At 41.3% G+C, this 26228-nt stretch overlaps 2 protein-coding genes across 2 annotated transcripts in view; both read left to right on the top strand.

The window, feature by feature from the left end:
• The first annotated feature begins 919 nt into the window (after positions 1-919).
• Positions 920-24822, top strand: LOC134083436 (uncharacterized). Its single transcript, XM_062539760.1, has 5 exons — positions 920-1066; positions 22884-23182; positions 23682-23836; positions 24163-24442; positions 24672-24822. The coding sequence occupies exons 1-5, from the start codon at positions 920-922 to the stop codon at positions 24820-24822; spliced, it is 1032 nt and encodes a 343-aa protein (XP_062395744.1).
• A 744-nt stretch (positions 24823-25566) lies between these two features.
• The window catches only part of LOC134083435 (uncharacterized), a 5611-nt gene continuing 4949 nt past the window's right edge, over positions 25567-26228 (top strand). The window contains exons 1-3 of the mRNA XM_062539759.1: positions 25567-25572; positions 25656-25663; positions 25765-25919. Coding sequence (XP_062395743.1) covers positions 25567-25572; positions 25656-25663; positions 25765-25919 — 169 coding nt within the window. The remainder of the gene's footprint in view (positions 25573-25655; positions 25664-25764; positions 25920-26228) is intronic.

The following is a 26228-nucleotide window of genomic DNA, read 5'->3' as shown; positions in this document are numbered from 1 at the left end:
GGTTCCATGTGTGTATTTATCATCTATGACAGAGTAATGGTTTCATCAAGAGAACACCCTAACTCATTTGTTTAGGAACCTGGGTTGGTTTGTCAAATGGAAAACTCGTGAGCAAATTGGGATTTGCTTTGTAAATTAGAAACTGGAAACAGCTGCAAAGACCTACAGTAGAAATAGGACAAGCACTCAGGTGAGGAAGCGAAACACAAATCTTGAGTCTCCAAGAGGTAAGATACCATGGAGTCCAGAAGTTCCCTTGTCATGCTTCTCATGATGGTGTTCTACTTTAAGGAGTCAGGGCCGCAATGGAAATCCACCACATAAAGACCCCAATGAAGTGGAAAGCGGCTCAAAGGCACTGCAGAGAAAACTTCTTCGACTTGGTCTCTCTCAGCTCTCCGAAGCTGCTGCGCAACTTTGGGCTCGTCATGTTTCAAGTCTGACCAATCGCAATCAGTTAATGAACTATCATGGACAGGTCTCTTCAGAGAGTCTGGTGGCCAAGAGTAGATAGATAGATAGATAGATAGATACTTTATTGATCCCCAAGGGGAAATTCAAGAAAGAGTGGATGTGGTCGGACAGCGGAGATGAACTGAGCTACAAAAACAATACATTTGACGCCCTCTACAATGCACACCATAAGGCAAGAAACTGTGCTGCGGTCAATATTGATGGATCTTTGACTGGTCGCAGATGTGGTAAGCTGTACCCATTCTTCTGCTACCAAACCACTTGGAACAGGGTTCTAGTGGACATCAGAATGACCTGGAATGAGGCCTTGGACCACTGCAGGAAGCACTATAATGATATGGCCAGCCTGCTGTCAGAGGAAGACCTGGAGACTGCTCAGGGGCAGATTCTGGGGAACACATCTGCATGGATTGGCCTGCACTACGTGGCGCAACGCTGACTGTGGATGAACGGGGATGCGCTGGAATACCAGGCCGGCGTCAGACGGCTGCCCCAGTGTCTAGAGGCAGGAAAGCACTGTGGGGCTCTGAGCGTCCGAGAGAAAGGCTGGGTCTACGAGGACTGTGAGCAGAAACTGCCATTTTTCTACAGGGTTTGACACGTGCCAAAACACCTTTGCCATTGCAAAGCTAGCTGTACAAAATATCTCAGCATAGATGAATCTGCAGAAATTAAGGTTATCATGCGAGGGGATGATCATAATGTTGACATTAGTTCATTAGTCCTAATATTGATGTTAACAATGCTTTTCAAATATCTTAGTTATCTTGCCACTGTTGAAACTTTTTCTTACAAGATCTTCTACGCAGATCTACGCTGTAGAATACACGTTTCTTGTGTCTTTTACCCCCACCTAAACTCTGAGACTCTGCTGAACCTGTTGACAGCAAGTACTGTTCTTCCAGAAGATGTCTTGTCTTGGTTTGCACTTTATTGTTTTATTCTATTCTCATTATTGTTAGGGGAAAGCCTGGAGCACATTCAGAAATTGTACAGTACTGATTGGGCGCATCTGCTACTATTTTATTCTGTGTTTATAGTATATTTCATCTTTACACTGATGTGTACAGTAGTTGATTTCTATCATACATACTTGTTGTACTTGAGATAAATGAGTTGCAACATGTATACATTAACAGTCATTATTATGACCACCGCTAGCGTAGCTAGCGTAGTGGTCATACAATGATAGTCAAAGTTTTTTTTTTTTTTTCTTCCGTCATCTACCTCCTGGATTTTTGGTCAACGATTCCCGGGACATTATTTCTGTTGAACAGAGAGAAATGTCCCACCCCTAAAAAGAACTGTGCTTTGATTGGTCAGAGGGTCTGAGTGTTTCTAGGATACATCCAATTGACATTGATGAGCCAAATGAATACTCAGTGGACAGCATAGCCATAGCAAACAATAGAAAATCCATCTTTTGCTCAGTGTGATCCCTGTTTTATTGTATACAATAATAATTGTAGGAAAAAATGTAAATACTGATCCAGTCTCTATAGGTTGCTGTCATTATGCACAATTATCACTTTTGATGAGATGCATAGTCTGAGATTTCTACCCTTGCCGTTTTATCTGGTAACAAAATCAGGGTCACCTTGCTGCAGTTCTTTCAAAGACACTGGCTATTTGTTCAGGAATTACAGGGACTGTTCTGTGGTCTCACTTCAATTATGCAACTCTGAATGATAATCTAGTCATAAAGGTCAGACGTGAATCACTGTCAAGATACTTGACAACAGAGAAAAAACACTCTTCTTATTCAGCCTTAAGCAGCTATTTTATTCAACACACATTATGTGCAGTCATAATGTTCTTGTAGTCTTCCACTGGATCTGCAGTGATCAAAAGAATGTTTTCTAGTTGTTCTTAGGATGTAAGTCATATGCCGTATATGAAATCTGAGAAATGTGTCCGTCTGTTCTTTGCATATCTCTCAAAGCATTCACACTAGGCATGTGTATTGCTGATAGCCCAACTGAGAGCAATGTTGAGTGTAAAGTCATTTGGATATGAAATGCTAAAGATATAGTTACATGACTGAATTGTATGGCAACCAATGCCGAATGCACGCAGTGTCCTCCCACGCCCAGCCGGTTGCAGAGTTGAAAGTGTCAGACACAAGAGGACCATAATTAGCATCCACATCTGGGCTGTCTCAAGTTCCTGTCTGCCATGGCTCAGGCTCCTCTTACACAACAGTGACGGTAACGTGAGGAGGATGAAGGAAATGACCGACTGTGTGAAGAAAGAAGAAGAAGAAATCCTGCTGAGAAACACATTTGCGTCAAAGCCAAGCCTGTAATTAGAGTTGTTCACGTCAAAAGTCATCAAGTGTAGGCTACTTATGAATAATGAATTGGCATGCCCTCAGAGAGCATCAGCAGAAGAGGATATACAGCACAATGTAGAACTTGATATCTGATTTGCAGGCGTCTGATGCGGTCCTGCTGACACTGTGGTGAGGTGTCGGGAGAGTGATTCATCCAAGGGCTCTGGCTGCTCCTCACTGTTCTGCCACATTTGCAGCAGGATCCTTCACTTTCATCACCTCAGTACAAAATTCAGCTACACTTTCCATTAGAGCCTGCAAATTACAGGGTAAGTGCTTGGAAATACAGTTTACCGCAGACACTTTTGATTTCAAAACTATAGCACCATCCCATCTTGTCGAGGATAGTATCTCCAAGAAAGGAGATCTACTTTACAGAAGGTGGGCATGACCAGGTTAATTAGTTACTACAATACAGGAAATTAGAGGATTCTAAATTACACTTCAATTTACATAGAGGTCATAGAAAGTTACTTGAAAGTAGTGGATAGAAGATAAGAGCTACAGCATACTTAAGATTGAGTTCCAGGAACAGATTGGACAGAGAAGCCAGAGAAATGTGCTTACTTTTCTTTGTATATAGCAGGTGGCAACACCATGTGGCATACTGTTTTAAATAGTGTTCCTTATCACATACTGTAGATCCATAGGGTTAAGGTTAGAAAACAACTAGAAAATGTAATTCCATGGAAGGAATTACCATTGCATGTAATGCAAAAAGGTTGCTGACTGTGTAAAACATTGTATTAGGCCTATAGTTAAAAAGACAACTAGGCTACACAGAAGAATAGATAAATAACAATAACCCAATTACAATTCCACTGAAATTACTTGGAAAGTCACATTTAAAAAGTGATTTATGAAAATGCATCAAAATTGTGGATATAGGCTATTTTGGAAAATAACTCTTTAAAAGTCTGAAATGAAGTTGCCTACTTAAAACGAGTTGCAAGAGCTGACACTTTAGTAGCCTAGTGACGACTGGTAGGATAATGCAGGTTAAAAGTAGGCCATAGGCTATAGATTTATACACCATTGGAACACGGAATACAATCTCAAACAACGCCAAACGATGATGCAGCAACAGGTAGGATATCTAGCAATGTAGGATATTTTATGTAGGATACACATATTAGCCTACAGGATGAGCTAGTATGTTCTTCGAAGTATTTCCAGGTGTGTGATTGTCCTAATAGGAATGTACAATACGCTGTTAACAAAGGTTTTTAATTTGTGAATGATGCCGAAAATTTTAAATGCCTGGCTGGCTAGTCCCTATAGCTGAAACGACTAGCGTGCTAACAAACAAACGTGAAATGATAGCAATGCAGTTTGTACTAGAAACGACTGTAAGAAGGCTTGAACCTAAATCGTGCAACTAGTTGCTTGTAACTTGCTAGTAACTTGCTTGTCGTTAGCTAAATACAGTGTTTACGTTGACGTTAGGTTAGATTGTCTTTAGCTGTTGATAACGTTACCGAGAGCAAACCGGTTACTGTAACGATATAAACAAATCAAGTAAGGAGTAGCAGGAGACAAGACGATAACATCCTGGTTTAGCCTACAGCAGTGGCATGGTAGAATGTTTTTATAGCTGTTACAGCCTGGTGCAGCGGTGGCATTTGGATCAAAGATCCTTGATTACTGACAGCTGAGCACTGACGTAACAGTTAATCTTTACCGCCAAAGGGTCTCAACGTTAACTCTATGGGACTTTTAAAATCTTTTATCGTAAATATCTCAAAAAGTATAAAGTTCACAAATGTGAGAAATAATAGAACAAATCTCCGTTTCGAGACCTTTGTAGGAGTGCTTGAATGACGTCAAACGGTTCAGTGGTTCTAGAGCCTTTGATCGTTGATTTTGGTCGGAAGATATAATAATAACTAGAAAATGTAATTCCATATGGAAGGAATTACCATTGCATGTAAATGCAAAAAGGTTGCTGACTGTGTAAAACATTGTATTAGGCCTATAGTTAAAAAGACAACTAGGCTACACAGAAGAATAGGCTAGATAAATAACAATAACCCACTGAAATTACTTGGAAAGTCACATTTAAAAAGTGATTTATGAAAATGCATCAAAATTGTGGATAAAGGCTATTATGGAAAATAACTTCATTTAGGCCTATTAGAATTTAAAAGACTGAAATGAAGTTGCCAACTTCAAACGAGTTGCAAGAGCTGACACTTCAGTAGCCTACAGTGAAACGACTTGTAGGATAGCATAGGCCTATACCATATCTACACTAATGCAGGTTAAAAGTAGGACATAGGCTAGACTTAGACACCATTGGAATACGGAATACAATCTCAAACAACGCTAATCAACGATGATGCAGCAACAGGTAGGATATCTAACAAATGTAACGTTAGCTTACAGTAGGATATTTTATGTAGGCTGGAGCAAGTTTGGTTGTCGTTAGCTAAATAGCAGTGTTTACGTTGACGTTAGGTTAGATTGTCTTTAGCTGTTGATAACGTTACCGAGAGCAAACCGGTTAGGCTACTGTAACGATATAAACAAATCAAGTAGCCTAAGGAGTAGGCTAGCCTAACAGGAGACAAGACGATAACGTCCTGGTTTACAGCAGCTGCAGCTGTTACAGCTTAATGAGTAGACGTAATGTAACATTAACGTTTAGTCTGGTTCAGCGCAGCGGTGTTGGCATGGATCAGAGATCCTTGATTACTGACAGCTGCGCACTGACGTAACAATTAATCTTTGCCGCCAAAGGGTCTCAATGTAAACTCTATGGGAATTTTAATTTCTTTTATCGTAAATATGTCAAAAAGTATAAAGTTCACACATTTGAAAAATACATAGAACAAATCTCCGTTACAAGACCTGTGTAGGAGTGCTTGAATGACGTCAAACGGTTCAGTGGTTTTAGAGCCTTTGATAGTTGATTTTGGTCGGAAGCAGAATAATAATTATAAGAACGATAATAAGAAGAACAGGGATAACAGTACATTGCATTTACATGCAATGTAATTATAAGAAGAAGAACAGTGATAACAGTACATTGCATTTACATGCAATGTAATAAACTCTCCATCAACTCATACAACCAGGAATAATATCACTCATAATCAGGTGCAGGCATGTTTAAATAATGATTATTTATTAATATTGATTATTAATGATAATTGAGATGATAATGATGAACTCTGTATAGTTCAGTTTATATGAGACCTGTTGTTCTACAGGGAGTGCTAGTCAATTGGAAATGCCAATGCCATTTATTATGGTGTGTGCACATGCTATGTAAATAAGTATACCTTTACATGCATTATGCAAAAGAGAGAGAGAGAGAGATAGATAGAGAGAGAGAGAGATAGGTACAGGGACAAAGAAATAATTAAAGAAATCAAATCCAACTCTCCCTTTGACACAGCAATCATCTGTTTATTGGAAAACCCTATTCCACACTCCAATCACCAGAAAATACATACCACAACATGACATGGAACAATTTGCAACACAAGATATTTAAAACATAATTGAATTGAATAAATCCATTGATATTCTTGGTAGATTGCATATTTAGTATGTCATGCCAAACTGATTAAATTATGTAGACTAGCTCAGCCTTCAGGGGAATGCTGGTAGCACTATTCTGTAAGGAAAAATGAGCCCTAGCAACTCTCCTCGGGCTCGTGAGAACAGTGGAAATAAAAATAATAAAAAAGTGATGTGTGTCTGTGTGTCACAATGTGAACATGATGCAGTGGTTGAACATCATTCCCATCATGTTGAAAGTACATTACTCCTCCAAGTCTGAGTCAGTGGTGCAATAAGCAGGCTGCCTCTGAGGTGCAACTCGTACGCTTGCTCCCTGAGGGATCCACTCGAGTGGCAAATCTCTCCTCCTGCCAGATGTGACCACAGACGTGGAGTTTTCCACACGCCAAACGCCCGTCTCTCTCTCTGTCACCACGACGACGACAACGACGAAGCGCGCTCAGCCACCATGCGTGCAGGCTGGCTCCGGTTCGCCCGAGTCTGTGGAGTGTGTCCGAACTAGATGGAGTTGCCCACCCATGAGTGGCCACACTCTCTCTGATGAATGACACACTCCAGCCCGTGGACTCAGGTTCTCACGCCTCACGCCCTCAGCCTCCCGAGTGTTCATTTCACCTGCTCGGTTTGGACTCACCTGTATGTACGTACCAAGGACTGTATAAAACAGGTATTTACACACAGATGTGTTCTGTTCTTCATTAGGTGCTGGTGTTGCTCTTGCTTCATACCATTTCCTCATACTGTGTTTCTGTCAGTTTCGTTTGTCCCTCTAGTATTCTAGTATTACTCTTCTCCCTGCCCTGCTCTCTCTGTTATGTCTTTAGACAGATTTCTTCTCCTTTCTTTAGCTTTTACGACTATAACATTTACATTGCCCTCCTCATTTGGTTATTAAAGTTTTCTGCATTTAGATCCATCTCACAAAGTATTGTTACAACTATGGTTATTATTTGTAAATATTTGGTACTGTGTGCTAGGCTACATGCAGACAAAGGAGAATGAAAAGATGACCTTCTCTTAGGATGTGAAATGTCACAGCTTTGTGCATATCGTCGAGAAAGTGAGATGCTATAGGCACGACAAGTGATACCACCACAGGCGAGCAGTTCCCTCACGACCAGCAGGCATCTCAAAAATGTTCTGTCAATATCATTTACTGTACAACACTGTTACAAGAACGTTCTGCCAATATCATTCACTGTACAACACTGTTACAAGAACGTTCTGCCAATATCATTTACTGTACAACACTGTTATAAGAACGTTCTTCCAATAAAATGTACTGTCCAACACTGTTACAAGAATGTTGTCAATATAATTTACTCTACAACACTGTTACAATCGTGTCAATATCATTTACTCTACAATACTGTTACAGAAAAGTTTTGCCAATATAATTTACTCTACGACACTGTTGCAAAAATGATCTGTCATTATAATTTACTGTTACAAGAATGTTCTGTCCATATCATTTACTGTACAGCATTGTTGCAAAAATTTGCAAAACAAACAAGCGCATGCATTCACTTCAATATCCTCTCACATGAACAGACAGACAAACATGCACACGCACACACACACACACACACACACACACACACACACACACACACACACACACACACTATACTGTATAAACACACATGGAGAGAGAGAGAGAGAGAGAGAGAGAGAGAGAGAGAGAGAGAGAAAAAAAAAAACTACACAGATACAGACACACAAATACACAAAACTAACACAACTAACACCATACTGATAGCTGCATTGATGTCAGATGTGCCACTCTGATTCATGCAACACATGGCTTAGGCCACTAGAGGTAGCCATCAAAAACCTGTCAAGTACAGGCCAGTTCAACATACAGACACAGACAATAACGCCAAACAAAGTGGTTTTGAGAGAGGTCACAGAGTATGAAATCACTGACCAGCTTTTTTTTTTTTTTTTTTTTTTAAATCTATCCGTAGTATGTACCAAAGGTCAATACATATGAATATGTTAGCTAGGATGACTAACATAATTATTCCAATACATATGGAATATGTTAGTCATAATCCATAGTCAAGGTGAATAGTTTTAAAGCAACATGGGAATCAACAAGTTGTATGCAACAATGACAAGTATAATAACAGTCATAATTTACAAGCAGCAATACAGTCCTTTTCAGACAAACTTGATATTATGGGGAAATCACTCCAAAAAAGAGACACAACTATTGAATGAAAGGTCAAAGTCCTCATTGAACTCTGGATGACTAGTGACCCTCAAGGTATCCAGGCACTTGATCTTATCTCCTCCCCTGGCATCAAGGCGAATAGCCTCAAACCCCAATTCTCACAAGGTTGAATCCCTCCTACAGTATGTCCTGCCTCTTTATAGAGTTGGACCACACTATAATTCATTGTTTCCAGTTCGGATGGCATACCTATGCTCTGAAAAGCTTTGAATTGGTGACCTTGAGCAAAAAAGAGAACAAAAAAGTTCACTTCATAGATGAACAAACAGAGTGCCACAGAAAATCAGTAGGCAATAAAAAGCCAGATGCCACTTGGGGATGAGAGCTTGTCTGCCTCACATACTCTGACCCATACAGATATCTGCCGAGAGAGCAACACAATAACGTTTGCAGTCTGGATTGTCCACATGTAGAGAGGGTTCCAAAGGCACAAGTCGTGTAGCAACTAGGCTTAACCTCTCAGCTTCTACCATGCGCAGAATATGCAAAGATCCCCACAATTAACACTCCATGGAACATCAGGCAGATAGAACATCCTGTCCTGCCCATATGTGGAATTAAGCTGTCAAGATAGGCCTGTATTACACAATTTTACTTTGCATTTGATATGTACCATATTAATGTGTCTCTTTGATTTGTGTTGGGAATAGGTAGGTATGATCGGTTCAGGAGTTAAGCCTTTTTCCATCTACACTCCATGTTAATGCTCAGCATTTCCCTGAAGGGCCTACCATGGAGGATGATTTCTTAGAATACAAGAAGCATGTGAATACCGATGAAGGGATTGATATCCAGGGGGTAGATTTTCAACATTGGAATACCATGGTTGAGTTTATAATGAGGGGAAAATCTATTTACTGTAGCAGTGATCACAAAGTAAGGTTTGGTAAATAATTACTTGTCATTTTTGTGAGAGGGTAAAGGTAAACACAAATAATAATAAACTAGTTGAATAGCTAAAATAGTTTAACTAACAACTAATAGCTTGCTGTCCACCATTTGAACAAAACAAATGTTGTTGTTTTCTCCCCAAACAATAACATTTTCTTAGTGTCAGATGAGTGTCCACACATGCTAGAAGCTGTTGACTAAGAAGCAGACCAGAGCCGAGAGAGAGAGAGGTTTTGTGGAGAAGGCCACAGTCGGATGTAGCTGCGCTGCCTGGTTTGTACAACTTCACAATAAATTAAAAAATGTGCCATGAAAAGTTTGCCATGACTCTTCAAGTGTCAGAGGGAATTACATATCACTCTCTTCCCCCAAAACATTACATGCACTTAATTTTCCACGACTCCGGAGCACATTTAGCTGAGCATGATGGATGCACCCTCGTCAGCCATTAATAGTGACTTATCAGGGGGGCCGTTGAAAAAGTGGAATGTCGTCCTAAACACATTCAAATAACCTGACGCTGTATTAATTACCTGGCCCAGGGGAACTGGTGAAGCATCGCTTTATATATTTATTTATTTTCCGGTGCCTTATCGTTGGCACACAGGGCCTCTCCCCAGGGTTGATTTATGGGCACTCCTCTCCTGCTATCGGCCCTCGTGGAGCTCGTGTTCAACCCCACGCCATCTTACTTCTCCGCGAGGCTGGCCTATAACTCAGGGAGTGCCATAGTCAGTGTCCACACACAAAACACAGACTGCTTCAGCACCACTGTCCCAAGCACAATCCCTGTTGGCTGGACTATGTTTTAATGATATGAGGGGATCGCTAGATCGCTATCTCTCATTTCAGGCGTGTGTGCATTTGTGTTTGTGTGTGTGTGTGAATACAGTATATTTAAAGAACAGCACGTGCAAATATCTGCATGGATGTGTGTCTCTATGAATGTTCACATGTAACTGTGTGTGTGGGTACTGTATGCGCCTACGCATGTTCTCCTGAGTGTGTGTGTGTGTGTGTGTGTGTGTGTGTGTGTGTCTAAGCGAGTGTATGTATCTGTCTGTGCACCTGCAGCAGATTGTTGAGTGTCGGCGCCTGTGAGAATCTCTCCTGGACTCGGCAGCTTATTAGCCTATTGATCAAGCGGTAGCTTGTTTTCCCCTCTTGCCTGGCGCTCAGTATCGCCTCTCAGCTGTAATGGATTGAGTTCTGGCCAGCTGTCTCTCTCGTTTAGCCTCAGCCGTGGCAGGGGCCTGTAGAAGGACCTGCGGCGCATCACAATTCCACCGCTAGCCCCCTCGTGTACGCGGGCAGGCCGCCTCCGCTGCTGACCGCCGTGTCCTGCCAGAGAGCCCAGGGGTCGCATCTGCCATTATCACGCCCAGGAAAAAAAAGCCCACTGCCTCAGGGACACTCGTCGATCTTTACCCTACGCTAATTCATCCACAGCTCGCTCTCGGCACGCACCAGCCGACAGCTAGAATGCATGCCGATGCGTTCCGCTCGTTTTTTTTCCCGCTTAACCCTAAACATTATGTTGAGTGTTTTCACCAGCCGAGCCGTGTGAGGGGAGAAAAAAAGACGCTCACTAAGTTAAGAGCTGTTTCTGACTCTTGTCTCTCTCTGAGGGATGATGAGCCGGAGCTCTCCATGTTGAGCCATGCCACCTGACCCCGTGTCAAAGACAAGTAGTTGTGCTTTCGCCACTCAAGTTTTTTTCGCAGCACAGGCACTCAGAGCTCGACCACTTTAAACATATCCATCTGTAAGGGGGCCACCTCGCTGGGGCCCTCACAGAAACAGATTGTTGCCTAATCTGGCTGACCTTGACCCTGGTGAATCACGCTTGGAGAGGAGCACTCTACCATTCTTTACAAACAGCTATACGCTGCGTCCTCCATAAATAGATCTATGAGAGACTCTTGTCTTGCCTCCTGACACGGACTTAACAAGCAGCATGTATACTTCCTTACATCTGGTCTTCTTGGAAAGCAAATCCTGTGCATGTAATTACAACATCTCCAGGCCAGTAATGAGAAATTGTCCTCTTTCTTTCGGTTATAGGTCTCTGTGCTGTGCACACACCCAGTTGAGCTTGATTGATATTCCTGTATGCCACTCCTTCCTAATCCCATGCATTTCTAAGCAGCTGCCCACTATCCACCAGCTCTGGCTGTATAGTAATGAGAAAGAGGGAGAGAGAGAACCAGAGAGATAGTGCTGGCATGACAAAAGTCCTCAGGCAGTGATTCTTTATTAAAAACTGTGCTCTAGCAAAACATGGTAGGATGAATATGAAACGTGCTGAAACTAAAATCCCTTGTGTACGTGTATGTTTGTTTGTGTGTGTGTGTGTGTGTGTGTGTGTGTGTGTGTGTGTGTGTGTCTTTGGGGATATACTGTATGTGTAAAATACAATTGACCTTGCCTGTTATGGCGTATGATGCATACACACAAACAGGGCTGTTCTTAAGGAAGGAAGTATATCACTCTTGGGTTTGATATTCATCAGTCGGGGTTGATATGCGTCACGCTTGGGTTTGATATTCATCACTCTTGGAAATCACACGACTCGTTGCTATCTCATCCACTCTGTTCCTCCTACTGTAGTTCATAACATGGTAGGCCTTCCCCCCTACCCCTCAACGTCATGTATATTTCACGACACAATAACCTGAGGAGGAGGAGAGAAGTGTTCAATATTTTAACACCACTGCATATTATCCTCCAGTCTCTCTCTCACAAAGCACACACACACACACACACACACACACACACACACACACACACACACACATACACACATACACACACACGCACACACACACACACACACACACACACACACACACACACACACACACACACACACACACACAGCGAAGCACCTTCTCACCCTTCAACCCATCGGGACACAGTAGCTTCCCCTCACTTTCATACACAACTTCAAATACTATGTCCCCATAGCCTTGAAATACCCATACAAACTTTCAGCAAATTTGGGACTTGCTGTGCAGGTCCATCTGGCCAAGAGGCCACTGAAGCCCATTTCCAAAGACCCTAAAACACAGGCACGCAAATGCAATCGCTAATCAGGCATGGGCGTGTATTTGTTTGGATGGAGTAAACAACTGCATTTAAAACTTTTGTTTGCAAGATTGCTACACTTTTGAAAATGTTCGGTAAGAGTTTAATATACCAATTGGAGTTTAATTTCACTGCTGGAAGTCGTAAATCAATGAAGCTTTTTCAGACCCACTCTCATACAATTGTGAAAATCTTGGTGTTCCCTGGCTAATGTCCCCTCATTTTCATACACAACTTCAATTACTATGTCCCCTCATACATTATTGCAGTCAAGGCAAGATAACCAAGGCCTATACCAAAAGTTGTGTATCCATTTTATTTATTGTTGGTATAGTTGGTCAGTAATGACACAGTTTTCTCACAACCAGGGGGATCAAATGGAGCTGGAGTTCATGTACTGTTTTAGTATTTATGCACACACACACACACACACACACACACCACAACCACTACCACCTTGAAAGTCATGCCTGCCTAATATATCATAATGTTCAACATTGATCTTTGAAAGAGGTTTTAAATAATAGCCTCAAGATGAAACACATTTGATTTGGCTTTGTTTACCTCCCTATTGATCAGCTTGACTCAATTTAAATCAGGTGTTCCCTGACTGAATCCAGCCATGAATGTGAAGTTCCTGAGAGGTACACAAGAAACGGCTACACAAGCACAGCTTTATTGTTTTTATTGATATCAACAGGGGACTTTGTAATGACAAAATAATACATTGCCAAATGGGAAAACCATAATGAAATCAAAACCTTCATCAGATGTTACATTTTGTCCACCTCTATCTCACACATGCACACACACACACACACACACACTCAGACACACACACACACACACACACACACACACACACACACACACACACACACACACACACACACACGCATACAGACACACACACACACACACACACACACACACACACACACACACACACACACACACATACACACACACACACACAAGCATACACACACACACACACGCATACAGAGACACACACACACACACACACACACACACACACACACACAGCGGAGAATGGCCATTAGGACCTTAATCTCCTCCACTGAGCTGAGGGCGATCTCTGGCAGGTGGCGGCCATGAAGGAAAGTAATGGGACGTTGTAATGAACTGACGCAAAGTGATATTAATTGAGCATTTAGCATGGAGCTTTTGTAGGGCTTGGTGCGGATTCACACAGAGACTGCCACAGCAGGAGGCACCACTGACCCTTCCCAGATCGGAGCGTGGAGTGTGTGAGAGTGTGCATGTGTGTTGGCCAGTGTGTGTGTGAGCGTGTATCAGTCATATTGTGTTTTTCTCATTTGTTGTGGGCCAAAGGGAAGCTGGCCACAGAGGTCAGTTGACATGTGTCAGATCCACAAATGATTGAAGGGTCAGCAACCCAGGTCTCCTCAAGTGTTCATCCTCCCAGGTAATAATAGCGATTTTCATGGGAAATAATTGATAGTTATTGTATGGATTGCATCAAAAATTAATAAGGAATATAACCTCAACTCCTGAACTCAGCTGTAGAGTGAGAATAAGACACAAATCAGAGAGTACAGTAAGTAAGGCATTTTAATATATTGAGAAAAGCGTGTGTGTTCTACTGTACATGTGGCATCAGTGAGGTATATGGAGAATGATGATGTACAGAGGTCAGGTCTCCATGGATACAGTACATGTCCAGTACTTGTTATATCTGCTGGCGTACTTAGTTTTTCTCTTTTTTTTCCTTCGTTTTTTCTGGTTAAGAACTCAGTGACATATGTGGAACATGTCACATAATCTGACCAGCATTTAAAACAAACTGCTCCGGGTCACATGACCTTTGCCATTTAACAAGCAGAGTTTGGTGCCGTGCACCGAGATGCCTCGGTGTGTTCTCTGCGGGGGCATGTGAAATATGTTCCCATTGTGCACGACCGCAGAGGATCATACAGCACAGTTGGGCAACAATTACAAGCTTGGCCAAAACCTCCACAAAATGGACATGTTTTGACAGTTTACGCATCATTAGAGAAACTCAGAGCAGAGACAGCCACACTATGGTCCATATGCAGACACACACAGACACACACACACACACATAGCCTACACACACACACACACACACACACACACACACACACACACACACACACACACACACACACACATATAAACAAACACACAATACCAAAACAACAAACCTCTGAATATCAGCATCAGCCCAAGCAAGCACATGGTTTATGTTTCACAGTTAGTCAGGCACATATCATCACACACAGACCGTGTTTTTTTCTCTCTGAATCTTTTGCTGCTCTCTGTCAACACATCTGATATCTAAAGTCCTGTGCTCTGAATACGTTCCTCTGCCGTCCTCTTCCTCTTACAAATAGTAAACATTTATTGATTCATCATTCTGATCAGAAATAGCTATATTCTTGAACATCGTGTTTGAAACTTTTTTACGCTTTCAGGCGCAATCAGAGTAACGTAGAGAGAGAGTGAGAGATACAACTAAAAAACACAACTTCTTAAACTTTGACCCCATTATCTAGACTATTTCCATATAGCAACTTTTTGTTTAATTGCAAATCATAATTGTTATGTTGTCATTTATTCATCCCGAATCAATGCAATTAGAATAAGACTAAAAGGGGAAAGACAGGGCTATGCAATAGACACTATTTCAAAACCAATCGGCACCAATCAGGTCATGAGGCCATGCCGTCATGTGGTTCATAAACTATTTGCCTTCGGTGGTGTGTGTGTGCACGTGCATGTGGGTGTGTGTGAAACAATTTATTTCCTTATTGTACCCTATGTGTGAATCTAGATAAAATATCTAACTGGTTAATGAGAAACAAGGTCAAACTATTGCTGAGGGCCTTGAGCATGTCAGAGCTTAAACACACACACACACACACACACACACACACACACACACACACACACACACACACATACTGCTTTCTGCCTGATGTATTGATACTTTAATTCACAATGCCTGTGTAGATCACAATTGGTCAGAAACTGACTGAAAGTAACCTAACCAAACATATTATGGGGAAGAAAGCCCTTGTACAGTTGGCCCTATACATACAGTAGTGCAGTGGTTTGCAGATTGGCTTATTTACAGGATAGGTGTATTAATTCCCAGTGATGTGCATGTCAGTCAATGTTTTCATGTGAGGCATAGTGTGGTATATGGGTGATGGCTATAATAGCTGTCCATTCCTGAACATGCTACATTTCTATAGAAATGTTTTTACGTTTTCACTGGTGCATTCAGAGTAGAAGAGAGGGAGAGAGAGAGAGAGTGTGTGTGTGTGTGTGTGTGTGTGTGTGTGTGAGAGAGAGAGAGAGAGAGAGAGAGAGAGAGAGAGAGAGGTACAACTACAAAAAACAACTTCTTAAACTTTGGCCCAAAAATCTAGACTTATTTCCCTATAGCAGTGCATAGGGGTTTGTCCAACTGCAAATCATTATTGATATGGTTGTCAATAATAATATGTCATCAATAATATGGTTGTCATCCCTAATCAATGCAATTAAGAACAGCACCAAAAGGGGCTTGACAGGGCTATGCAATCCTTTTAGACACTATTTCAAAAAAGAAAACATACATTGTTTATAGAGTACAGTATGTGTTCATGAATTTGTATTGTACATTTGGACAAATTATGAGGTCACGCGGTTCATCTGGTTTGTTTACCTTCAATGGTGTGTGTGTGCATGTAGGTGTGTGCATGGGTGTTTTGGATTTTGAATACCTCAAAAAAATATATATTTCCTTATTGTACCCTCTGTGTTTATCTGATTAGATAAATATCTAACTGGCTAACGAGACACAAGGTCAAACTGGTGTTGTTTTTGCTGCATACTTCCTGTTTGCAGCTTCATTTATGAGCTACAGTAGTCTGAGCAGCACTAGATGAACACACAGGCCTGCCATGCCAGGGGCCCTGAAAACCTGCAAGTGTCAACACTGCTGAGAACTAGATGTACCGCAAAGCGATACACAATATGACCGCCGCTCAGTCCTGCACCTTCTCTCTGCAAATATCAATCACGCTTTGGTTTCCATCGCCTACTCCATCCCCTACTGCAACTTTATGTATGTAAATGAGTGTGTGCATGTGCGTGCTTGCTTTTGTGTATGAGTGCTTCTCTGTCTATGAGTGTGTGTGTGTGTGTGTGTGTGTCTGCTTGTGTGTGTCTCTATGTGTATATGTTCACCGTGCTCTCTGCCGTCACTGTCACTCCAATATCAGATCACACACACACACACACACACACACACACGCAGGCACACACTCACACACACACACACATGCACGCGCGTGCACACACACACACACACACACACACACACATATACGCAGGCACACACTCACACATACGCACTCACAGAACATGCACATACATACACACAGTTCCTTCATTGTGTTTCCTCCTTGATATTCTCATAAGTGAGAAGTGTGGTTAACACTAAGCGTTGTTAATGTTGTTATTTTTATAACACTGGAGCCCAGCGCCATTTTTATATCGGCCAGACTGACGTCTTAGCATAGTAATTGTTCACTTGGCTTATTAATGCATCAGAAGGCACATTTTAGCAAGTTCATTGAAGCATTTGTCAATATTTATCCACAGTATAGCATAGTAACTTTAACTTCTATCATGGTCTTCAAATGGTAAACACATTTGAGATGTAAATGGGTGGTGGGGATTTTCCATTTATAGCTAGAGGCTTTGGCCTTCTGACACATACTGTATCTTATCAACAATACTTATCAAAAGATTGGAAATCTTCGGCAAAACCAGGAAACATACAACAAAATCAAAAGGATAATTGTAGCCGAGGTCCTACAGTACTTTGATTGCTAATTGATGGAAATATATAGTTCCAAGTAAAACAATGCTTAGACCCCAACAAAATGTCAATCTAAATAAAGTTCAATTACTCAATTGATTGTGATCCTTTTACTGTCAAAAATGTTTCACAGCACTTACATTCATTGTGTTATTATAGGTGCTGAAACTAGATGTACTGCAAAGCGGTTCAAAATATGACTGTCGCTCAGTCCTGCACATTCTCTCCGCAAAAATAATTCATGCTTGTGAATTTGTTTCGTATTTCGTGTATTTTATTTTGTGTATGTAAATGAGTGTGTGCATGTGTGCACTTCCTTATGGGCATGTGTGCTTCTCTGTGAGTTTTCACTTGTGAGTGTGTGTGTGTGTGTGTGTCTTGCCTGCATTTCTGTGTGTGCTTTATGTGTCTGTATGTGTGTATGCACACTTTATGTGTCTGTGTGTGTGTGTGTGTGTGTGTGTGTGTGTGTGTGTGTGTGTGTGTGCCAACCCATCCCATAACCACTCATTTAATGTATAGTGCCACCTTGTCAAAAATGTTTTTTCCCCATGTCACCCGGAGGGCTCTGTAGAAAGTCTTAATTGGTAGCCTATGTCTACTTTATCACTTATGTTACGGTTAAACTTGACAAAGTCAAGTGCAAAAATTAAGTTGAATTTCGCCGCGAAACTTGCTATAGAAGATCGTTGAAGACCAGTAACCACTCGGTGAGTTGTACATTTTTTTAAAAAACTAACGTTTAGGGATGTTTTAAGGATAGAATAGTCCTGGCCTGTAGCGAGCAATGCTGAAGCAATACAGAGAACATTCTATAGCAGCCAAATTGCAGAAACAGGATCAATCGTCTAGATTTCAGTGTTAAGAGTCATTGCACGAGAAAACCAGGCAAAACCAGCAGGAGGTAGGAAGATGGGGGTCGGCCAAATCGGCTCATACTTTGTATATGTGATAAGTTTGTGGAACTATGAACAGCCATATACTTAAAACCCTCAAACTCTTTTTTGTTGTGGAGTTCTGGGGCCCCTCTCAGAGAACCTCAAAAATGGCTGAAAATGACTGAAATTGCCATTTCTACCCTGATTATCCTGATAAAGATATGAACATGAGCTTTATGTTTCCATAGAGCTTAGGTAGAATAGTTTTAAAGACCAAAAGGTGCACTAGGGGGTTATCTGCACCACTGAAAGCAGAATTTTCATCCCTCTAAAATTGGTCATTTTTAGGAGGCATTATCTCACATTCGCAGTGGCTTTGGTGGATGGTTTTACTGTTGCTGGACAGGGGAACATCTTCTGATTCAAAAACAATTGTCGTCTAATTGGGCCACACATAATGTGCGCCGTGCCAGGAGGGTCTTTACAGGGTTTTTTCGGGTTTTGGAGTATAATAAACCAGGTAATAATATCTCACTATAGGGTAATTTATGGTCAATTTTTGTGTCACTGTATGACAAATTGTTAAAGAAAGCTTTAATTAACTAGAAAAGCACTCAAAGAGTGCAGACCTCTGCATGCATTGTTGTTCTTGGTTGTCATACATTTGAAACTAGACTATTCAGATCGCCACCGAGTGGCCATACCATGCCATTACATCGCAAACATCTGGCATTACATCTGTTTGTGATGTAATGCCATGGTATGGCCATGTGATGGCGATCTGAATATGGTTTATCATAGGCCAAAACACGAAAAATCCTGCTAAAGACCCTCCTGGCACGGCACACATTATGTGTGGCCCAATTAGACGACAATTGTTTTTGAATTAGTAGATGTTCCTCTCTCCAGCAACAGTAAAACCATCCACCAAAGCCACTGCGAATACGAGATAATGCTTCTTAAAAATGACCGAAATTTAGAGGGAGGAAAATTCTGCTTTCAGTGGTGTAGATAACCCCTCGGTGCACCTTTTGGTCTTTAAAACTATGCTACCTAGGCTCTATGGAAATATAAAGCTTATGTTCATATCTTTATCAGGATAATCAGGGTAGAAATGACAATTTCAGTCATTTTCAGCCATGAATTGTTGGATTTTTGAGGGTCTCTGAGAGGGGTCCCAGAACTCCATAACAAAAAACAGCTGGAGGGTTTTAAGTATATATGGCTGTTCATAGTTCCACATACTTATCACATATACTAAGTATGAGCCGATTTGGCCGACCCCCATCTTCCCACCTCTGCCTGGTTTTCTCAAGCAATGACTCTTAAAACACTCGTTTGCATCCCAGGCAATACAGAAAACGGGCTTAAAGTGTAAAATACCGAACTATTCCTTTAGTCATTGTAACATAATGGTTTCATACATTGGACACACACACACACACACACACACACACACACACACACACACACACACACACACACACACACACACACTCTAAAACGGATCATCACTGTCCAGGAGATCACTATGGAATCCCATTTCCGCCAGGGAAATAAAAAAAATAAGTTTATGCTAAGTCAAAATTTTGGTGGAAAATGAGCGTATTTCCAAAAATGGCGGAATATCCCTTTAACATCTAGTATGGGGAGTCTGTGCTTTATTTCTACTGCACCAGAGGCGTTATCAAAGGGCATAGTTCAAATGACTCTGTACGCATTTGGAGAGTCCTTCAACCAATCAGACCAATGATCAGGTCATGCCTTTTGGATAAGCTAGTTTGTGATTGGACCCAGCAAATGTGGACAGGGAGCAGGAGACACAGATCTGCAGGTTACTAGCCTGAGCTGTAGGGTGAAATCCAAATCGCCGGCAGATCAGGCTGGGCTGTCACCCAGCTTATCATTTTACTAGTTTGCCCATTGGATTACTTAAGGCCCGATCACATTGCACATGGCATGCACTATGAAACCCATTACTTTCAACGGCTTGCGCGTACAATAGCTGGTCTACCGCTGAAACATAAAGACATAATGATTTATGAAACATAAAGCAAGATAAATATTAAACATGAGAAAGATAAATGTTAAACATCGAGCTCATGAGGATTTGTCTACGTTGGATAGCACAGGGCAGCAGCGTGCAGAGGTCATAGACCATGTCATGCGGTCAATGTTCCCTTTCAGTGGTGTGTGTGTGTGTGTGTGTGTGTGTGTGTGTGTGTGTGTGTGTGTGTGTGTGTGTGTGTGTGTGTGTGTGTGTGCGTGCGTCTGTGTCTGTGTGCACGTGCATGCATGTGAGTGTGTGCGCACGTGTGTTGTGGCTTTTGCCTTTTGAATGACTATGATATGCCCCTTTATGTCTATCTGACTACACTATCTAAATGGCTAACTAGAGATGAGGTCAAACTACAGCTGAGGTTGCTGAAAATATTTTTTTTGCTGCATGCTTCCTGTTTACAACCTCATTTTCAAGTTAGTCTGATCAGCCCTGATTAAAGATAAACTATGCAGTTTGGGCCATTTCTTCACTGTTTTTTCTTGTTTTTCACTGGCAGGTTTCTCTGCAGAGCTCCCCCTACAGCTCCAGCATATATTTTATGACACTCCTCAATCAGCCAGTCTGCTGTTTCCCCTTTCCCTGCTCCTCCAACAACGGTTTACTCGCGTTCTGCTTCTTTCCGCTGGCTCTGCCATGACAATTGTCTGAGAAACCCCATTGCTACCTTGTTCTAGCGGATGCCTACCATGTATGTGTGCAGTGCAGTAAAGCAATTAATTGCATCGCGAGCATGATCGCAAGGCTGCGAGACTTTCTGTCTCTGAGTCCAGCGGCCTGCCGGCCCAAAGTTGTAAGGGTGTTTTTTCTGCTCACAGGTACCAGGGCGAAGTGAGACGACCACCATTCACCTCCAAAAAACTCATATAAGCATTCCAAAGACTACAAAGTAGTTGTTAAGTCCAGTCCAGTCGGGAAATAACCATAGCATGTGCAAAAAGTTGTGTGACATCTTGTGTCAGATAAGGGCATTGTTGATAAGATATTGGCCCAATCCCAATGAGGAATAACTCACAGACTTAATTGATCTCAGGTGGTAAGTGTGAGTATGTGAGGCCACATGGGCTCAGATAGGTATTTGGGATTGGGACAGCACTTCACAAAATCACATGTACAGCGGAGAAAACATGAATTTGATACCATGCTAAAGTTGCCTAAAAAGAGGAATATAAAATTAAAATGCAAACAATACAAAGCAAACACTAAGGATACCAATTTTCTTTGTGATTGAAGAATGTATCATAAATAAATAAATGTTCTTCCTTAATAAATGCTAGGGGGAAGGAAGTATTTGACCCCCTACAGTATGTAACCCTATGGGAATTTAACACATAGGGTTAACATAGGGGCAGGCAGATTTGTATTTTTAAAGGCCAGCTATTTAATGGATCCAGGATATTATGCATCCTGATACAGTTCCCTTGGCCGTTGGAATTAAAATAGCCCCACAACATCACATACCATTCACCATAGCTAGAGAGTGGCATGGTGCTTTTTCCAGTAGGCCAATCAGCCTGTTTGATTTGCGTTGAGCTCAATGAGCATCCAACAGGCTAATAGGCCTACTGGAAAAAGCACCATGTGTGTACTCAAGCCCTCACGGCTTTTGAAATTCGACATTGGGACAGCCCTAAAACCTTACGAATGCACCAAAGTCCGTGAGTCTGCGAGTCCGGACATTGGGATTGAGCCATATTGATAAGCAAATTCCTGCCAACTTAACAACTTCTTACCAGAAGTTCAATTTCTGATAAGAAGTTGTTAAAATAATCTTATAAGAAGTTGTTAATGAAAAGCCTGTTGTGACCAGTGGCTATATATATGGCGAGAAAGCTTCTAAGCTATGAGATACAGTACATGTCACTTCTTCAGACAGATACAAGTACTGTAGGCCTACCAGTATATGAAAAAAGCACACCATGTCAAGGTAAGAGGGAGAGTGTTTCCATCATGTCTACTGTATGTGGTGAGATTCTACAGAGCACTGATAACTGTAATGTACTGAGCACTCCATAGCAGAGTGGAAAGCATGCTGATATTTTACTTTTTGCATTTTTGTTTTGTAAAGATAATATTATGAAGGGCAATGTGTGTGTGTTTTTTTTTAACCTGTCATAATGTGCATATTTCTCACGTGAATACTGCTAAAAGTTAGCTTTTCCTTCCTAGAATGGAGACACTTTTCTTGATTATCACTCTTCATGTGTCAGGATTCACAGTTCTGGCACTACCTCAAGGTATACAATGACAAACCTTAATTGTCTATTTATCACAGTATTTCTTATGGTGGCTGAGAAGGGTCACACCACATCAAAAACATCTGCAACCTCAGGGTCACAACATAGTTGTAATTCGTTTTCATCTTTGCAGTTTGTTTCCACATTTGCTCGTGTTGTGAATATTTGCAGCGTTTTCTGAGTTTGCAGGGTTTTTTTCTGAGGTTGCAGATGTTTTTGATAGAATGATACAATCTTGCTGTTTAGGTGATGCGAATGTAAAAAAAAATATTTCTCTTTACAGCTAAAAATTTGGCATTGTATGGAAAGGCTACACAATCAGACCTTGTTGAAAACCCATGGGGACAGTACAGTGATGCCCACAATGCCATAGATGGAAATCGTGACCCACATTTTCATCATGGATCCTGCACTGCCACTGACACACAAACGAATCCCTGGTGGAGGGTTGATCTTTTGAACTCGTACATCATCACCTCTGTCATCATCACCAACAGAGGAGACTACGCCCCTGAGAGACTCAATGGAGCTGAGATTCGTATTGGCAACTCCCTGCAGGACAATGGCAACAACAATCCAGTGTGAGTTTCCACATGGCATGGTTATGATTAAAGGTGACAGGGCGTGTTTAACAGCTATAGGGAGTGTTGAACAGCTATTGGGATAACGGATATTGATTACTTTTCAACTTCCTTCCCCTTTTACCACTCTATGACGCTGGATGAAATTCCACAAAACTTGGCATACTCCCAGAGGATGTCGGGTTAATCATACACACTTAAATGATTAAAGGTGACAGGGAGTGTTGAAAAGCTGTTGAGATTCAGAATATTGTTTACTTTTCAACTTCCTTCCCCTGATACCACTCTATGACGCGAGGTGGTTTTGTTTGGTGAATGTGTGAGAAATATATACAGTATATATATTTTTGTGTGTGCATGAAACAATCGATTAATAAATGAATCTGTCAAACAATAGTCATAGAAATAGTTAAATGTGTCTATTACAGTACATAGAATGATGGTGAATATGAGACATCCAGCACGTAGCCTACATAACGCACTATATCTTTGCTTTCAGGGCTGGGGTCATATCCTCCATCCCAGCAGGCAGGTCTCTCAGCTTCACATGGAATAATGGGATACAGGGGCGCTATCTTAATGTTTTTCTGCCTGGAACCAACAAGCTTTTGACACTCTGTGAGGTTGAGGTGTATGGATATCTAGCTCCAAATGGTAAGTATAGTCCTTGTAAATAAAGGATGTGACAAAATACACACACACACATTTTTGTTTTTTCAAGTGATATAGGTGATGATAAATGCTCCTTATTTGAGATAGGTTGGAGTCTGTCAAGCGTCCTATGGGGTCAGGATGTGATACAGTTGTGTTAGTATGGCGGTCTTGTCTTGATCTGTTAGTGTGTTGGTGTGTTGGTATATGAACAGGTGTTCACATATGATGAAATACAGATCTTCATCAGTGTTCAACACTCCATTCATGGCATGATACTTAATATTTGGAAGTTGCTCATTTAGTGTTCTCTCCCTATTTCCATGCAGGTGAGAATGTGGCTTTAAAAGGGAAAGCAACACAGTCAGACCTTTATGGAAATGGCTTTGCATACAATGCCATCGATGGGAATCGTGACGGCGTGTATGATCATGGTTCCTGTACTCACACAAAAGCTCATCTCAACCCTTGGTGGAGAGTTGATTTGCTCCAAAATCATAAAGTCTTCTCTGTGGTAATCACCAACATGGTTGATGCCCCCAGTAGGCTGAATGGGGCTGAAATACGAATAGGAAATTCTCTGGAGCAGAATGGTATCAACAACCCCAGGTAAAAATGGTCTCTCAATTTCTTGATCAATGAACTGTATATGACACTGATTGTACATTGCAAAGTCTCTAAATGTAATACTGTCCTTGTTATTTACTTCTGAAGAGATACTGTATGTGTATGTGTGTGACAAACTGTTTGGAATATACATACTGAAATAATGGTTTAGTGTAGACACATGCACATGGACCCTGTATTAGTGTGCAATTCCTGATTTTTTTTCCCCCAGGTGTGCAGTGATCTCCTCCATTCCTGCTGGGTTCTCCGAGACCTTTGAGTGTCATGGGATGGAGGGACGCTATGTTACCGTGGTGATTCCTGGACGTGTAGAGTATCTGACACTCTGTGAAGTGGAGGTGTACGGATCACCACTGGACTAGAGTACTGCACTACAATGAATTCAAATAGTACACATGATGGAAAACCTCTTAACTTTCTGGACTGTTTCTTGGACAAAACTACCATTGTATCTCTTAAGATAAAGCTTGTATACACCTGTCAGGATATTATGTAAATGTTGTGTATATACTGTAAAATGTTGAAGTCTGCCACTAAATAGGACTATGACTATATTTGTATTTTCATTTTATTTTCCTCAATCTGTCATTGTATTATATTTTTGTCCATTGCAAAACCACCCTGTAGAAGTGTAATGCATTTTAAGATGGTAAAATGTTAAGATGTTACAAATTAAAACAAAATGAAAATGTTTGTAAATAGAAACAGTCTTGTGAATGCTTGTCTACAGTATATGTACAATTTGTGGTCACCCCCAACTCCAAACGGACCTCACTATTTTCCAAACCCTTGCTGTGGCCCTGGTTTGATTCCCCACTTCTCCACTGCCATCATGTCCAAATCTGTTCAAACTGCCCTGTCAAATCATAAAATGAAATACAGACATGTAACAAAAAAACTGTAGGCAGAGATCCAGTAATAGCCTACCAAGACTTCCAACTCAATCGGTTTCCTCTCAGTGAGTGGGATAATGCCCAGGGTCCGTTTCTACAAAAGATAGCTGTGTGTTTACTAAACCACGATGGTATGAAGCAACTTTAGTTCTAACAACAACCTTGAACCACCTGTTTCTAGAAAGCATTGTTTCCTGTATCACTAGAACATTGATGGAGGTAGATCAAACATAGAAATAATTGGGAATACACAACCAAGTTATAATCAATGGGGATTTTTTTTTCTTTTTCTGTGTGCTCAGATGCAGGCGTGAACAAGCGGATGTTTTGGACACAGGCTAAGTGAAATATAAATAAGGTGTTCTGTCATAATGATGGTGAACATAAAGCACAATAACTCTTTACTTTCAGAGTAGCAATCATGTCTTCCATCCCAGCTGGCAGATCTGCCAGCTTCACATGGAATAATGGGATACAGGGACGCTATCTTGATATTTTTCTGCCTGGAAACAACAAGGTATTGACACTTTGTGAGGTTGAAGTGTATGGATATCCAGCTCCAAATGGTAAGTATCATCCTTGTAAATAATGGGGTAACCCTTCCTTTTACAGTCCCCTAATTATTAGGTGTATACTTTGTAAGTATAACAATCACACATACATACAGACACACACAAATGTCAGAGTAAAGGCATTTCTATTTCCAGTTTGTTATATTTGTCTCCAGTTTGAGTAGATGTGGCAGAAATCATACAGTATGCAGTACTGAAAAATATCAATGGCGGCAACAGCCAGTCAAAGTCAACAGCCAGTGCACCTCCTCCTACTGTATGCTCCTGAAGCAACATCAGGATTGGCTGTAATTGTTTATGGCT

The sequence above is a fragment of the Sardina pilchardus genome, chromosome 6 (assembly GCF_963854185.1).
Source record: "Sardina pilchardus chromosome 6, fSarPil1.1, whole genome shotgun sequence".
Taxonomy (NCBI): Eukaryota; Metazoa; Chordata; class Actinopteri; order Clupeiformes; family Clupeidae; genus Sardina; species Sardina pilchardus.
This window is presented reverse-complemented; position numbering and strand designations above follow the sequence as displayed.